The sequence below is a fragment of the Protopterus annectens genome, chromosome 16.part0 (genome assembly GCF_019279795.1).
Source record: "Protopterus annectens isolate FY-2018-M chromosome 16.part0, PAN1.0, whole genome shotgun sequence".
Taxonomy (NCBI): Eukaryota; Metazoa; Chordata; order Ceratodontiformes; family Protopteridae; genus Protopterus; species Protopterus annectens.
The window spans coordinates 389,607,070-389,623,280 of record NC_056750.1 but is presented as its reverse complement, the minus strand read 5'-3'; the positions used below and the strand labels follow the sequence as shown (position 1 = coordinate 389,623,280).

The following is a 16,211-nucleotide window of genomic DNA, read 5'->3' as shown; positions in this document are numbered from 1 at the left end:
TTCACCCTGCTGCAGTCCAGGTTACCCTCCCTCCAACCCCTCTGATCTACTGGCTAAATCTCTGCTATGCCTTACTGATGTATTTGCTTATAGCTGAAGGGATTTTGTGTTTGTACAGTGTTCACACCATTTGGTACTAATTTTGGTCACCTTTTTGGGGGCACCTGACATCTGGGGCAAGACAAACTGAAGAAAATGGCATCAGTTGCAATATATGTACTCCTGGCACACTGACATCAGGGATGAGGCGACAGTAACCAACGTCGAACCAAGACTTTGGAAATCCGGCCGACTGTGGGACCGCCTAACGACAGGATAACCCAAGTGTGATGACTGCAGCAGGGTGAACACTCGAACATCTACATTTATGGTAGGTACAAAACTGTACTTAATGGTCTGGTATCTTGTAGTTGGCCTTCGGTAAAGCATGAATGCATGGATTTTCATATACATCAACAGGAGTGACAGAAATTTTCCCTTTAGTCAAGGAGGTTTATTTTTGTGCTGCATTGCACAGATGAAAACTTTGGAACAGTTTGGTAAAGGCATGCTGCAGTGGGCTGTGGCACTGCCATGTTATAGGCATATGATCAGTGAATGAAAGGTTAACTCTTCTTTCTCAGGCAGAAAGATGTGCACTATTCTCGCTTTTTGCTATTAGTTATACATACACGATTGTTTATTTCACCAAGTTTTACAGTTTGATTTACTGATTTTTACCATAAAATGTTTATTTCACAATAATTTTTCAGTTCTGTTTTGTCTCTACTAAATGTCTTTAAATATTTACTGCCGTAATGGGGATTGAGACTGAAAATAGTCTCTGGGCTTGCCCACCTAGCACCTTCCAGATTAACGAATGAATGAATGCCATGTTCATTTTCAAATTAGAATAAAACACGATATGGAATGTTCATTGTGCATACAGCTGCAGTCATAACAGATGGGTTCTCCTGCCGTCAGGCGGGTCCTCGGTCGGCCGAATTCCAAAGTCTAGGTCCGGCGTCTGTTGTCGTTGCTTCTTCCCTGACGTCAGTGCGGCAGGGGTATAAAGGAACCAGCCGACGGCATTTTCTTCAGTCTTTCTTGCTGCGCGGTGTCAGAAGCAGTTCGCAAGTGCCGGTCGGCCAGCTCCTGAAATTTGGAAACCGAAGTCTTCTTAAAAGCTAAGTACCCCTTTGGGGAAACTTTTCTTGCCTCAGACCGATGTCAGACAAAGTTAATAATTGTATTTCTTGTGGGAAGTAAATACCGCATAAGGATTTCCATTACCTCTGTATACCTTGTTTAGGCCCGGACCACAACGTCTCGGTCTGTCGTTTTTGTGCTACATTCAACAAACGCACTATTAAGCGTCAGGCGGAGTTCGCCCAGCATTATTTTGGAAAAGCGTTTAACTATACTATGTCGTCGGATACTCCGACTCCGGTTTTGTCTAAAAAACACAAAGACAAGGACCGTCACACGAGGTCCGCGGCCTCTACCGACACCACGCCAAAGCCGACTACACGTGGTCCGGTTCTCAGTGAGGCGCCTACGCATCCCCTGATTACCGCCGACACTTCTTTGACGGTGTCTCCTGTGCCCGAGGTCGCATGCTCCTCGGCCCACACCCCGACTACAGATACCGAAGCCACTCTTGGCGTTGAAACTCAGAATGTGGACAAGTCCACCTCCACTCAAGGGGTCTTCAGACCTTCCTCTTCTTTCTCCATCAAGGCTTTCACAAAGTCTAAAGCAACCATGCACCCTAAGAGACCAGCTACACAGGACCCTTCTCCAGGCCCCATGCCTAAGAAACAGATGCTTAAAATGGCTGAGGATTTAATTACTCTAATCAGAGGCTCTCAGCCCCCTCCGGACAGAAGGCCGAGAGTGGAGGAAGATTCCCCCTCCTCTGATCAGGGCTCCATTATTTCAGAGCACTCTGATGATGAGGAACATTCTTACTCCCCTTTTGAAGACTCTGATGTGGAGGAATCCATCCCTTCTGTATCCCCCCCTGAGGATTACTCATTTGGGGAAACTTTGCATACCTTAAGGGAACACTTCCACTGGGAAGGCCAGGATTATTCAGATTCCAAGAAAAGGCTCAGGGAATTTCTCTTGTTACCTCAGCATAGGCCTCTGGCTATACCTCCTGTCTTGGACATCCTAGATGATGTTTACTCGGAGGCCTGCCTTAACCCGGACTCTCTACCTCCAGCTCCAGTTAAGCCTGACAGGTATTACAGGGTTCCTGACTCACACCAATTTCTTTACAAAAGCCATGCTGCTGACCCAGAAACCATCTCACAGGGCCCCAAGGGAGTTAAGGCCTCCATTGCCAAAAATCCATTGCCTTCCGAGAGAGATTCCAGATCCTTAGAAAGGTGGGGAAAAAAGGTATATGCTAAAATACCAACAGTTTTTGTTATCACAATTGAAGAGTAAAATGTCACAACCTGAGAAACCAGACTTGAAGGAGTTGCAGGATTTGATGCATAGTGCAGAACAAGTGGGTAAGCATACCTTACAATGTGGTTTTGATGCTCTAGAGGCCTCATGTAGAGCTGCTGTTACAGGATCAGTCATACGTAGGCATGCCTGGCTCAAGGAACAAGCCTTGCCTGATCATGTCAAAGCTAAATTACTAGACGCCCCTCTTCAAAAGGATGTACTATTTGGTGCTAATGCTGAGGAGGTATTAAGGAAAATGGAGGAAAAGGCTAAATCAATGCAAACTGTGAAAGAATTTCTACAGTTTCAACCCCCACGTTTTAGTAGAAATTGGCCTTCCAAAAACTGGTCCTTTCCTGCCACAGACAGACCCCAAAGAGGCAGATACAGGTGCCCGAGGGGCAGAGGACAATCCCAAGGCTCGTATAGAGGCAGACAATGGCAGGCTCCTACACAAAGAGGTGGTGAGGACAATTCGCAATCTTTCAGAAAGCAAACCCAATGACTTTCCCCTTTGCATGCCAACCAGGTTTCAAATGGCAGCCCCCTTAGGAGGAAAGCTGGCATTCTTTTCAAAAAATTGGCATGTTGTCACAAAGGACAAATGGATCCTGGACATTATTAACAGAGGCTACAAATTCCATTTTCACACCCTTCCAAAAATGAGAGGCATGCCAAACCTGCCACACAATCAAAGGGCAGAGGCACAAAAGCAAATTACAGATCTCATAAACATGAAAGCTATTCAAGAGGTACCTACGCACGAACAAGGTCAAGGTTTCTATTACAGGCTATTTCTGGTGCCAAGGAAGGGAAAAGATTGGAGACCTATTTTGGATCTATCCATCCTAAACACATTTCTACTCGTCCCAAAATTCAAGATGCTCACTCTACAGCAACTTCTTCCCATGCTGGGCAAGGAGTCTAGGCTGGTAACATTGGACCTCAAGGAGGCATACCTGCATGTCCCAATCAGACAAAATTGCAGAAGGTACCTCAGATTTCTTGCAGGTTCAACCCATTATCAATTCTCTGCATTGCCCTTTGGCTTATCTACTGCACCCAGAGTATTCACGAAATGCCTGGCATCAGTAATTGCCTACTGCAGACTTCAAGGGATACAAATATATCCCTATTTGGACGACTGCCTGATCCAAGCGGACAGCAAGCACATTCTTCTGAAACATCTGGCTTATGTAATAATGTTATTGAAATCTCTGGGATACACAGTCAACAAAAAGAAATCAAGGCTAATACCCTCTCGGAAGATAATTTTCCTGGGTGCCAATTTGGACACAAACACCCAGATGGCCTACCTCACACCAGAGAAGCAGGGGCAACTAATACAATACTTCAGAACACTAGCAAATTGCACCAGGCTAACTGCAAGGAAAATCCTGCAGGCTCTGGGATTCATGGCATCTTGCATCTTACTAATCCCATGTGCAAAGCTGCATATGAGGAAACTACAATGGTACCTAAAAAACGTATGGTCTCAACACAACCACAGTTTGGAAACAATAATACCACTAATTCCATGCCTGCAAAAGGAATTTCTGTGGTGGGCTCAAGCCTGTCAAACAAACACAGGTCTTCCATTCAGCAAGCCTCAAGCAAATCAAGTCATCACAACAGACTCCTCGGACTATGCTTGGGGGGCGCACATGACTGATCGGTGCATTCAGGGCAAATGGTCCCAAAAAGAAAAGCACCTTCACATCAATCAAAAAGAAATGCTAGCAGTAATAAATGCTATGAAAGCTTTCAAGGACCTTCTACAACCTGGTCAATTATTGATAAGAACGGACAACACCACAGTCATGTGGTGCCTAAACAAACAGGGAGGAACACATTCTTACCCCCTATACAGACTGGCCATGTCACTTTGGAACATGGCCATGAACTTACAAATGGAACTACAAGCACAGTACTTGCCAGGCAAGGAAAACACACTGGCAGACAACCTAAGCAGGAATATGACAGATCCACACGAATGGAAATTGCATCCAAAAGTTTTTACAGAAATAATCCAAGAATGGGGAAGGCCAGACATAGATCTCTTTGCCTCCCACAAGAATCATCAATTGACAAAATTCTGCTCAAGGATCTTCCATCCAAAGGCCTGGAGAGTGGACGCTCTTTCTTTCAGTTGGACATCAATGACAGTTTATGCCTTCCCTCCTCTTCCTCTGCTGCCCAAAGTTCTATTAAAGATCAAAGCAGACAGACCAAAGATGATTCTCATTGCTCCGGACTGGCCAAGGCAACACTGGTACCCACTCCTGAGGAGCCTGACGCATTCCCCACCATGGACCCTGCCTCTAATGCCTCTTCTTCTGACTCAGCACAGTTTCAAAACTCTTCACAGTCAGCTAAAAACACTCAATCTAGCCGCATGGAAGATTCCTTAGCATCTCAACAGGCCCTACTCTCCAAGGAGGTGCAGGATGTCATTTTGGAGGCCAGAAGGCCATCAACTAGAAAAGCTTACTCAAAAATGGAAATGTTTTGTGTCTGTAATGAGAAAAAGGGCCAGGATCCTGGAAAACTGAATTTACCTCAAATACTACAATATTTGGCTGAACTGCTAAACAGTGGACATTCTTTCGCCTCCATCAAAATACATGCCTCAGCCATTTCTGCAGAATACAACACTGATTCACCTTTATTCTCTCACCTTCTCTTAAGACAGTTCCTCAGAGGGGCTAAGAATTTAAGGCCTCCAAGGAAACAACCAATACCTGCTTGGGATCTGAATTTCATTCTGGAAAAATTGACCTTGCCTCCTTTTGAGCCAGCTGCCTCATCAGATTTGCAGTATTTGTCCTGGAAAACAGCTTTCCTTCTGGCTATCACCTCAGCTCGTAGTGTTTCAGAACTACAGGCTCTCATGGCTGTCCAGCCTTTTATCATCTTCCATCAGGACAGAGTTTCCTTACGAACCAACCCATCCTTTATGCCTAAAGTAGTATCCAGGGTAGCTTTAAATCAGGCCATACATTTACGTACTTTTTATCCTAATCCCCAAAACAAAGGGGAGAGATTACTATATTCCTTGGACATCCGCAGACAGCTGCATTATTATTTGGACAGAACAAAGCCTTTCAGAAAATCAGAACAGCTCTTTGTGGCCTATGCGGTAGGAGCTCAAGGGAAACCAATTTCCAAACAGACAATCTCAAAATGGATAGCCCACTGCATACGCTTTTGCTATTCCTTTCATGGCAAAACTGTTCCTACAGGCATTAGAACTCATTCCACCAGGGCCACAGCCACCTCTGCAGCCTTCCTCAGAGGAGATCCTACCAAGGATATTTTGGAAGCAGCCACTTGGAGTTCTGTGCATACCTTTTCCAAGCACTACAACCTTCCATTATACTCCAAATCTAGAGCAGGCTTTGCCACTGCAGTCTTGCAGGGCATTTTGGCTCCTCCTAGTTCCAACTAGTGCCTACCACCCCTTTCTTAGCTTTGGGATTCTACCCATCTGTTATGACTGCAGCTGTATGCACGATGAACATAGTACAGTTTTGTACCTACCATAAATGTAGATGTTCGAGTGCTAATACAGCTGCAGTCCAGGTTTCCCTCCCTCCTTCCCCTCTTGGGACAGGCATATAGGCTAACACATCCTCATGCAACCTGATTGGGGTTTTCATTTATGATGTATTTGCTTGCAACTACTGTATTTTGATTATATAGCACTGCATTATCACACAATTTTATTATTGCCTTCCTTCTGGGGGCACCTGACATTTGGGGCAAGAAAAACTGAAGAAAATGGCGTCGGCTGGTTCCTTTATACCCCTGTTGCACTGACGTCAGGGAAGAAGCGACGACAACCGACGCCGGACCTAGACTTTGGAATTCGGCCGACCGAGGACCCGCCTGACGGCAGGAGAACCCATCTGTTATGACTGCAGCTGTATTAGCACTCGAACATCTACATTTATGGTAGGTACAAAATTGTACTTTTCTTGCACTGCATTCCCAGAGTTCACATGTCAGATGATGTCATACAGTTATTGCACCTTGGATTCTTCTGCTTTATATAACTTTGCGAATGAAATTAATTAAAAGATGTACTCTCTTGTAAGAGGAAGAAAGGAAATCATGTAGTTGAAGTAATTTTTTGTTTAAGCTAATCAGCTACATTTACAGTGAAGATTTTTTTCTTTTTTCTGTAGCACAACCAGCATGGTGGTGGTATGCCTGCATACTTCCGTTTCCTCACAATTTTGGCTTTTCACGTTTTTCTTCAGGAAAAGGTGAGACTTATGTTGTCATGAGATGTGAAGTTATTTCCTTTTCTTTTCATTGAGATGATAAATGCTTTGAGTTTTTGTTTCTCTTTTTAATAGGTTGATTTGGCAGTTATTGAAGTTGGCATTGGAGGTGCATATGACTGTACAAACATCATTAGGTAAGACTATTTTCTGATTTTGTTTGCTGACAAAAGATGTAATCTTCTTTCTGTCTTTATATGTGCTGTTCTACACCATGATACATTTTCATACATTAAAAGGTGACACTAATTCTGCATATTTGAGACAGTGACTCTGACTTGATTACTGTAAAGTTAAAGATCCGTTAGGTACAGCGGTGATTCCATTACCCTGCTAGAAAAACTGCCTGGTCTTCTATTTTTGCAAATCCTTGTATTAAAAACAGTTGTACAGTAATAAAGTTCATAGGTGTGTACTAAGCCAATGGCCCTGGAGCCTTTACAAGCCTAGCCCATAGAAGTGCCCTGGCGTCATGCCGCCATTAGTTCCCAGTGCCTCTTTCAAGTAGAGCCACTGGAGTGATCCCGGGGTGAACTTTCCATTTCTCATCCACTCATCAAGATTTCTCTTGAAAAGGGCCGGTGAGGTACTCTACTTGACATGTATGGGAAGTCTATTCCAGAGCATGGGCAGTCTCCGGGTTATGAACCTGTCCCTCCAGCATGTTCTGTTGATTGTGGTAATGAGTTTGCGGTCCCTGATGTGTGTGGTGTGGAGAGATTGAGATTTCTTTGTGTAACATTTCCGACAGGGCTGAGTCAGACATGACTTTGTAAGTCAAGCAGAGTTTGCCTCTTTATAGACGATATGTGACAGAGAAAAACTGGTTTTGTTGAGTCTTTCCATGTAGGGCATGTGTGTAAGGCCTAGGATCATCTTTGTGAGGTACTTTTGGCGCCTTTCCAGCTGTTGCAGGTGTTTAGTGCAGTACATGCAGTTGACATTTTAAAGGATCAGTACAGGGAAAAAAACTGACGTGAGGTATTTTTTTTTTTATCTTTTCTTGAACTCCCTACACATTGCAAACCTATATGCACAAGAAAAAAGTAGTCACTACTACTTTTATTATTTTCTAACCGTCAGCAACCTCCTGGGGGCAGACATGTGGATGAGAGTTTTTCTTCTAAAGCTAAATCTTCCCCATAATTCACTTTGAGGACACTGTTTGAGATTCCAATGCCCATGGCTGGACTTGTCACATCCCAGTTATATCCATTTGGAATGGAAGAACTGAGAAGTACTGCTAACTCTGAAGAGTCCTTAGTAAAAGTGTAATTTATTGTTCTGTAGTCCCTCTTAGAAATGTGTTTCCTACTGATGTTACACATTCTGTTAAAAAAGCTTCCAGAAGTATCAGCTTATTGAAGGGGTAACAGACTTTTTAAAGACTCAACTTTTGTGTGCTTCATTTCCTTCACAAGTTAATCCTCCCATCTTCTCTCCTTTTGATCAGCTATAGTATCACATTTACTACGCTGCAAGGTTTAGCTAATTAGTTGGGTATGCATGACAGTGGACAACAGACAGCAGACAGATCACTCAGCCTGGTGTGTTAGTAAAAGTGTTGCTTCATCTGTCATTATTTCTGTCATCTGAATAGCACTTTCAATATAAATAAATTTTACCAAATGTTTTATCAATCCTTAATATAAAGGAGTCTTATGTATTCCTTAACCATACCCTTTAACATACACACATTGCAGTTCTTACTGGCTGCTCACAGACATGGCTATGTCTGAAATGTTAACACTTTTATCATCGGCCATGGCCTTATTTCTGGCAGATCTTTACATAATGCAATGTTTAGATTTGTTACTTTTTAGACAGGCCAGTGATGTCACCTTCTTTTTATTACTATTGTTTTAGTATCTACACTTTCAATGATGTTTATATTATGCATTTTTCCAGATGTTGTTCAATGTATTCCATCCAAGCCAAGATGGAATGCCTACTGTCACTGTCCCTAATGATGTACATATTTTATCTCGCTCAGTAGTGCTTTCCAATGTATACTGCTTTAACAACCTTTTCTGACAGCTCCTTCAGAAGCAAAACAAGTGACTGTCTCAGCCAATATGTATTGCACCACCATCATTTTGAATGAATTTGCAGATGCTCAAGTAACGTTTTCATTGTAGGCTATTATAATTCATTTGACTGTGACTGCCCCCCCCCCCCGACTATTCATTTGACTGTGACCCCCCCAGACTACTACACTTATTCCACAGTGCTCATCATACTGTTCTCACTTTGGTTACTTCTTGTAAGTCAGACACCATAGGCACTTTACAGATGTCCATTACATGCAGAATATTCATAAGTGACTTGTCAACACTGTTCCAAAGGGATTCACTGAACCGTAGAGCAGAGGCGATCTGTTTCCCCCACAAACCTTCCTGCAATGTCTGCAATGAACTAATGTACATGTTACTCTCAAGTTGCCACCACACATAGCTCTAGCAATAAACAGACATGTGTGCACGCACACTGCTGCTGACATCACCTGTTAAACACCTGGGCATCAGGTATATGTCCTTTTAACTGTAGTCCACAGTTCCACAATTCCCTCTTACAACACCCACAAACCACAACACGCATACTATAGTGTACGACCCAAGAGTGAGCCATTATGTACCTCTTTACAACTGCCACTGCTGTTCAGATGTCTGACCTTCTGCATGTTAGAAAGAGAGAACTTTAGCATTATCCTTTGCACTGGAGTACTATGAAAGACAAAGAGAGATGAGGAAATGTGTCTGTACACTGACTGATGATGTTCATCGTGCATACAGCTGCAGTCATAACAGATGGGTTCTCCTGCCGTCAGGCGGGTCCTCGGTCGGCCGAATTCCAAAGTCTAGGTCCGGCGTCCGTTGTCGTCGCTTCTTCCTTGACGTCAGTGCGACAGGGGTATAAAAGAACCAGCCGACGCCATTTTCTTCAGTCTTTCTTGCCGCGCGGTGCCCGAAGCAGAAGCAGTTCGCAAGTGCCGGTCGGCCAGCTCCTGAAATTACGAAAATTTTGAAACCGAAGTCTTCTTGAAAGCTAAGTACCTCATTGGGGAAACTTTTCTTGCCTCAGACCGATGTCAGACAAAGTTAATAATTGTATTTCATGTGGGAAGCAAATAACGCATAAGGATTTCCATTCCCTCTGTATTCCTCGTTTAGGCCCAGACCACGACGTCTCGGTCTGTCGCTTTTGTGCTACATTCAACAAACGCACGATTAAGCGTCGGGCGGAGTTCGCCCAGCATTATTTTGGCAAAACATTTAACTATATTATGTCGTCGGATACTCCGACTCCAGTTTTGTCTAAAAAGCGCAAAGATAAGGACAGGCACACGAGGTCCGCGGCCTCTACCGACACCACACCAAAGCCGACTACACGTGGTCTGGTTCTCAGCGAGGCGCCTGCGCAGCCCCTGACTACCGACGACACTTTATTGGCGGTGTCTCCTGTGCCCGAGGTCGCAGGCTCCTTGGCCGACACCCCGACTACAAATACTGAAGCCACTCTTGGCGGTGACTCTCAAAATGTGGATAGGTCTACCTCCTCTCAAGGTGTCTTCAGACCTTCCTCTTCTTTTTCCATCAAGGCTTTCACTAAGTCTAAAGCAGCCATGCATTCTAAGAGACAAGTTACACATGGCCCATCTCCAGGCCCCATGCCTAAAAAACAGATGCTTAAAATGGCTGAGAATTTAATTACTCTTATCAGGGGTTCTCAAACCCCCCCCCGGACAAAAGGCCCAGAGTGGAGGAGGAATCCCCCTCCTCTGATCAGGGCTCCATTATTTCAGAGCACTCTGATGATCAGGAACATTCTTACTCCCCTTTTGAAGACTCTGATGCAGAGGAGTCCATTCCCTCTGTATCCCCTCCAGAGGATTACTCATTTGGGGAAACTTTGCATACCTTAAGGGAACACTTCCACCGGGAAGGCCAAGATTATTCAGATTCCAAGAAAAGGCTTAGGGAATTTCTCTTGCTACCTCAGCACAGGCCTCTGGCTATACCTCCTGTCTTGGACATATTAGATGATGTGTACTCGGAGGCCTGCCTTAACCTGGATTCTCTACCTCCAGCCCCAGTCAAGCCTGACAGGTACTACAGGGTTCCTGACTCACACCAATTTCTATACAAAAGCCATGCTGCTGACCCAGAAACCATCTCACAGGGCCCCAAGGGAATTAAGGCATCCACTGCTAAAAATCCAGTACCTTCCGAGAGAGATTCCAGATCCTTAGAAAGGTGGGGAAAAAAGGTATATACCTCGGCTACCTTAACCATGAGGGCATTAAACTGTCAGTTCCATATGATAAAATACTAACAGTTTTTGTTATCACAATTGAAAAGTAAAATGTCACAACCTGAACAACCAGATTTGAAGGAGTTGCAGGATTTGATGCATAGTGCAGAACAAGTGGGTAAACATACCTTACAATGTGGTTTTGATGCTCTAGAGGCCTCATGTAGAGCTGCTGTTACAGGATCAGTCATATGTAGACATGCCTAGCTCAAGGAACAAACCTTGCCAGATCATGTCAAAGCTAAATTACTAGATGCCCCTCTACAAAAGGATGTATTATTTGGTGCTAATGCTGAGGAGGTATTAAGGAAAATGGAGGAAAAAGCTAAATCAATGCAAACTGTGAAAGATTTTCTACAGGTACAACCCCCACGCTTCAGTAGAAATTGGCCTTCCAAAAATTGGTCCTTTCCAGCCACGGACAGACCCCAAAGAGGTAGGCACCCGAGGGGCAGAGGACAATCCCAAGGATCATTTAGAGGCAGACAATGGCAAGCTCCTACACAAAGAGGTGGCGAGGATAACTCGCAACCATTCAGAAAGCAAGCCCAATGACTTTCCCCTTTGCATGCCAAGCAAGACTCAAATGGCAGCACCCTTAGGTGGAAAACTGGGATTATTTTCAAAAAATTGGCATATTGTCACAAAAGACAAATGGATCCTGGACATTATAAACAGAGGCTACAGATTCCATTTTCACACCCTTCCAAAAATGAGGCATGCCAAACCTGCCACACAATCAAAGGGCAGAGGCACAAAGGCAAATTACAGATCTCATAGACATGAAAGCTATTCAAGAGGTACCTACGCACGAACAAGGTCAAGGTTTTTATTCCAGACTATTCCTGGTACTAAGGAAGGGAAAAGATTGGAGACCTATTTTGGACCTATCCATCCTAAACACATTTCTACTCGTACCAAAATTCAAGATGCTCACTCTACAGCAGCTTCTTCGCATGCTGGGCAAGGAGTCTTGGCTGTTAACATTGGACCTCAAGGAGGCATACCTGCATGTCCCAATCAGACAAAATTGCAGAAGATACCTCAGATTTCTTGCAGGTTCAACCCATTATCAATTCTCTGCATTGCCCTTTGTCTTATCTACTGCGCCCAGAGTATTCACAAAATGCCTGGCATCAGTAATTGCCTACTGCAGACTTCAAGGGATACAAATATACCCCTATTTAGATGACTGCCTGATCCAAGCGGACAGCAAGCACATTCTTCTGAAACATCTGGCTTATGTAATAATGTTGTTGAACTCTCTGGGATACACAGTCAACAAAAAGAAATCAAAGTTAATACCCTCTCGGAAAATAATTTTCCTGGGTGCCAACTTGGACACAAACACCCAGATGGCCTACCTCACGCCAGAGAAGCAGGGGCAACTAACTCAATACTTCAGAGCACTAGCAAATTGCACCATGCTGACTGCAAGGAAAATCCTGCAGGCTCTGGGATTCATGGCATCTTGCATCTTACTAATCCCATGTGCAAAGATGCATATGAGGAAACTTCAATGGTACCTGAAAAACCTATGGTCTCAACACAGCCACAGTTTGGAAACAATAATGCCACTAATTCCATGTCTTCAAAAAGAATTTCTATGGTGGGCTCAAGCATGCCAAGCAAACACAGGTCTCCCATTCAGCAAGCCTCAAGCAAACCAAGTCATCACAACAGACGCCTCGGACTACGCCTGGGGGGGCGCACATGACAGATCGGTGCATTCAGGGCAAATGGACCCAAAAAGAAAAGCACCTTCACATCAATCAAAAGGAAATGCTAGCAGTAATAAATGCTATTATTGCTTTCAAAGACCTTCTGCAACCAGGTCAACTATTAATAAGAACGGACAACACCACAGTTATGTGGTACATAAACAAACAGGGAGGAACACATTCATACCCCCTATGCAGACTGGCCATGTCACTTTGGAACATGGCCATGGACTTACAAATCGAACTACAAGCACAGTACTTGCCAGGCAAGGAAAACACGCTGGCAGACAACCTAAGCAGAAATATGACAGATCCACACGAATGGAAGTTGCATCCTCAAGTTTTTACAGAGATAATCCAAGCATGGGGAAGGCCAGACATAGATCTCTTTGCCTCCCACAAAAATCACCAATTGACAAAATTCTGCTCAAGGATTTTCCATCCAAAGGCCTGGAGAGTGGACGCTCTCTCTTTCAGTTGGACATCAATGACAGTTTATGCCTTCCCACCTCTTCCTCTGCTGCCCAAAGTTCTGTTGAAAGCCAGAGCAGACAGACCAAAGATGATTCTCATTGCTCCAGACTGGCCAAGACAACACTGGTACCCACTCCTGATGAGCCTGACGCATTCCCCACCATGGACCCTGCCTCTAATGCCTCTTCTCCTGACTCGGCACAGCTTCAAAACTCTTCACAGTCAGCTAAAAACATTCAATCTAGCCGCATGGAAGATTCCTTAGCATCACAACAGACCCTACTCTCCAAGGAGGTGCAGGATGTCATTTTGGAGGCCAGAAGGCCGTCTACTAGGAAAGCTTACTCCGCAAAATGGAAACGGTTTTGTGTCTGGAATGAGAAAAAGGGCCAGGATCCTGGAAAACTGAATTTACCTCAAATATTACAGTATCTAGCTGAGCTGCTTTTCAGTGGACTTTGATTCTCCTCCATCAAAATCCATGCCTCAGCCATTTCTGCAGAATACAACACTGATCCACCCTTATTCTCTCACCCCCTCTTAAGACAGTTCCTCAGAGGGGCTAAGAATCTAAAACCCCCAAGGAAACAACCAATACCTGTGTGGGATCTCAATTTCATTTTGGAAAAACTGACCTTGCCTCCTTTTGAGCCAGCTGCCTCATCAGATTTGCAATATTTGTCCTGGAAAACAGCTTTCCTTCTGGCTATTACCTCAGCTCGTAGAGTTTCAGAACTACAAGCTCTCATGGCTGTGCAGACTTTTATCATCTTTCATCAGGACAGAGTTTCCTTACGAACCAACCCGTCCTTTATGCCAAAAGTGGTATCCAGGGTAGCTTTGAATCAGGCCATACACTTCCCTCCCTTTTATCCTAATCCTCAAATCAAAGGGGAGAGATTACTACATTCCTTGGACATTCACAGACAACTGCGTTATTATTTGGACAGAACAAAGCCTTTCAGAAAATCAGAACAGCTCTTTGTGTCCTATGCTTTAGGAGCTCAAGGAAAGCCAATTTCCAAACAGACAATCTCAAAATGGATAGCCCACTGCATACGCTTTTGCTATTCTTTTCATGGCAAAACTGTACCTACAGGCATCAGATCTCACTCCACAAGGGCCATGGCTACCTCTGCAGCCTTTCTCAGAGGAGTTCCTACCAAAGATATTTTAGAATCAGCCACTTGGAGTTCTGTGCATACTTTCTCCAAGCACTACCACCTTCCACTATACTCCAAATCTAGAGCGGGCTTTGCCACTGCAGTCTTGCAGGGCATTCTGGCTTCTCCTAGTTCCACCTAGTGCCTACCACCCCTTTCTTAGCTTTGGGAGTCTACCCATCTGTTTTGACTGCAGCTGTATGCACGATGAACATAGTACAGTTTTGTACCTACCATAAATGTAGATGTTCGAGTGCTAATACAGCTGCAGCCCAGGTTTCCCTCCCTCCTTCCCCTCTTGGGACAGGCCTATTGACTGACATATCCTCATGCAACCAGTTTGGGGTATTCGTTCATGATGTATTTGCTTGCACTACTGTATTTTGTTTATATGGCATTGCCTTATTACACTAATTTATGTATTGCCTTCCTTCTGGGGGCACCTCGACATCTGGGGCAAGAAAAACTGAAGAAAATGGCGTCGGCTGGTTCTTTTATACCCCTGTCGCACTGACGTCAGGGAAGAAGCGACGACAACCGACGCCGGACCTAGACTTTGGAATTCGGCCGACTGAGGACCCGCCTGACGGCAGGAGAACCCATCTCTTATGACTGCAGCTGTATTAGCACTCGAACATCTACATTTATGGTAGGTACAAAACTGTACTTTCTTCGTGTTTCCTGTTGTAGTCATTACATTTGGGTAATCCTGCTGGCAGGTTGCCCTCAGCCAGCCTGAATTCCAAAGTCTTGGGTCCTGCGTCGGCTGCTGTCGTCCCTTCCCTGACGTCAGGTCGTCAGGGGTATAAAAGATGCAGCCGACGCCATTTTCTTCAGTCTTTCTTGCCACGCGGTGCCCAAAGCAGAAGCAGTTCGCAAGTGCCAGTCGGCCGACTCTTGAGATTTTCGTGTTTGAGTTTCAGATCTGAAGTCTTCAATAAAGCTAAGTACCTCCTTGGGGAAACTTTTTTCTTGCTCCAGACCTACCAAGTACATCTGCAGGCACAATTCCTGCCAGGAAAGGAAAATACACTGGCAGACGAACTAAGCAGAAACCTCATGGATCCCCACGAGTGGAAGCTGGATCCACATGTCTTCAGCATGTTAACAAGGAAATGGGGATGCCCGGACATGGACCTGTTTGCTTCCCCTCTCAATTACCAACTAAAAAGATTCTGCACAAGGACTTATCACAGACAAGCATGGGAAGGGGACACCCTGTCAGTATATGCCTTTCCTCCACTGCCTCTCCTCCCCAAGGTGCACCTAAAGGTCAGACAGGAGAAGCCAAAGATGATACTGATTGCCCCAGACTTGCCACGCCAGTACTGGTATCCAATACTAAGGAACTTATCTCTATACCCGGCTTGGACCTTACCTCAAATACCTCGACTACTGTCCCAGCAAAACATTCAGATCATGCACAATCAACTCAGGACACTAAACTTGGCAGCATGGCGGATAATGTAGTCATGCAAAAAACACCTCTCAGTAAAGCTGTGATGAATGTCATTCTGGAAGCCAGAAGGCCTAGTACTAGAAAGTCTTATGCTGGAAAATGGAAGAGATTGTGTGCCTGGAACCAGGCACAAGGAACCGATACAGCTGTACCAAATATTCCTCGGATTTTGCAATACTTAACTGAGATGCTGGACAAAGGCCTATCTTTTTCATCAATTAAAATTCATGCCTCTGCCATTTTGGCTCATTACAATACAGAGCCACCACCTTTTTCTCACCCTTTACTGAGGCAGTACCTCAGAGGAGCCAAACATTTAAAGCCCTAAGAAAACTACCAATACCTGCATGGGACCTCA

The 16,211-nt window shown here is 44.5% G+C and overlaps 1 protein-coding gene across 3 annotated transcripts in view; it reads left to right on the top strand.

Annotated features, from left to right (window-relative positions):
- FPGS (folylpolyglutamate synthase) overlaps positions 1-16,211 on the top strand; it is a 1,649,361-nt gene that overhangs the window by 612,580 nt on the left and 1,020,570 nt on the right. For all 3 annotated transcript variants that reach the window (XM_044058278.1, XM_044058279.1, XM_044058280.1), the window contains exons 6-7: positions 6,627-6,707; positions 6,801-6,862. In XM_044058278.1, the coding sequence (XP_043914213.1) occupies positions 6,627-6,707; positions 6,801-6,862 (143 nt within the window). The remainder of the gene's footprint in view (positions 1-6,626; positions 6,708-6,800; positions 6,863-16,211) is intronic.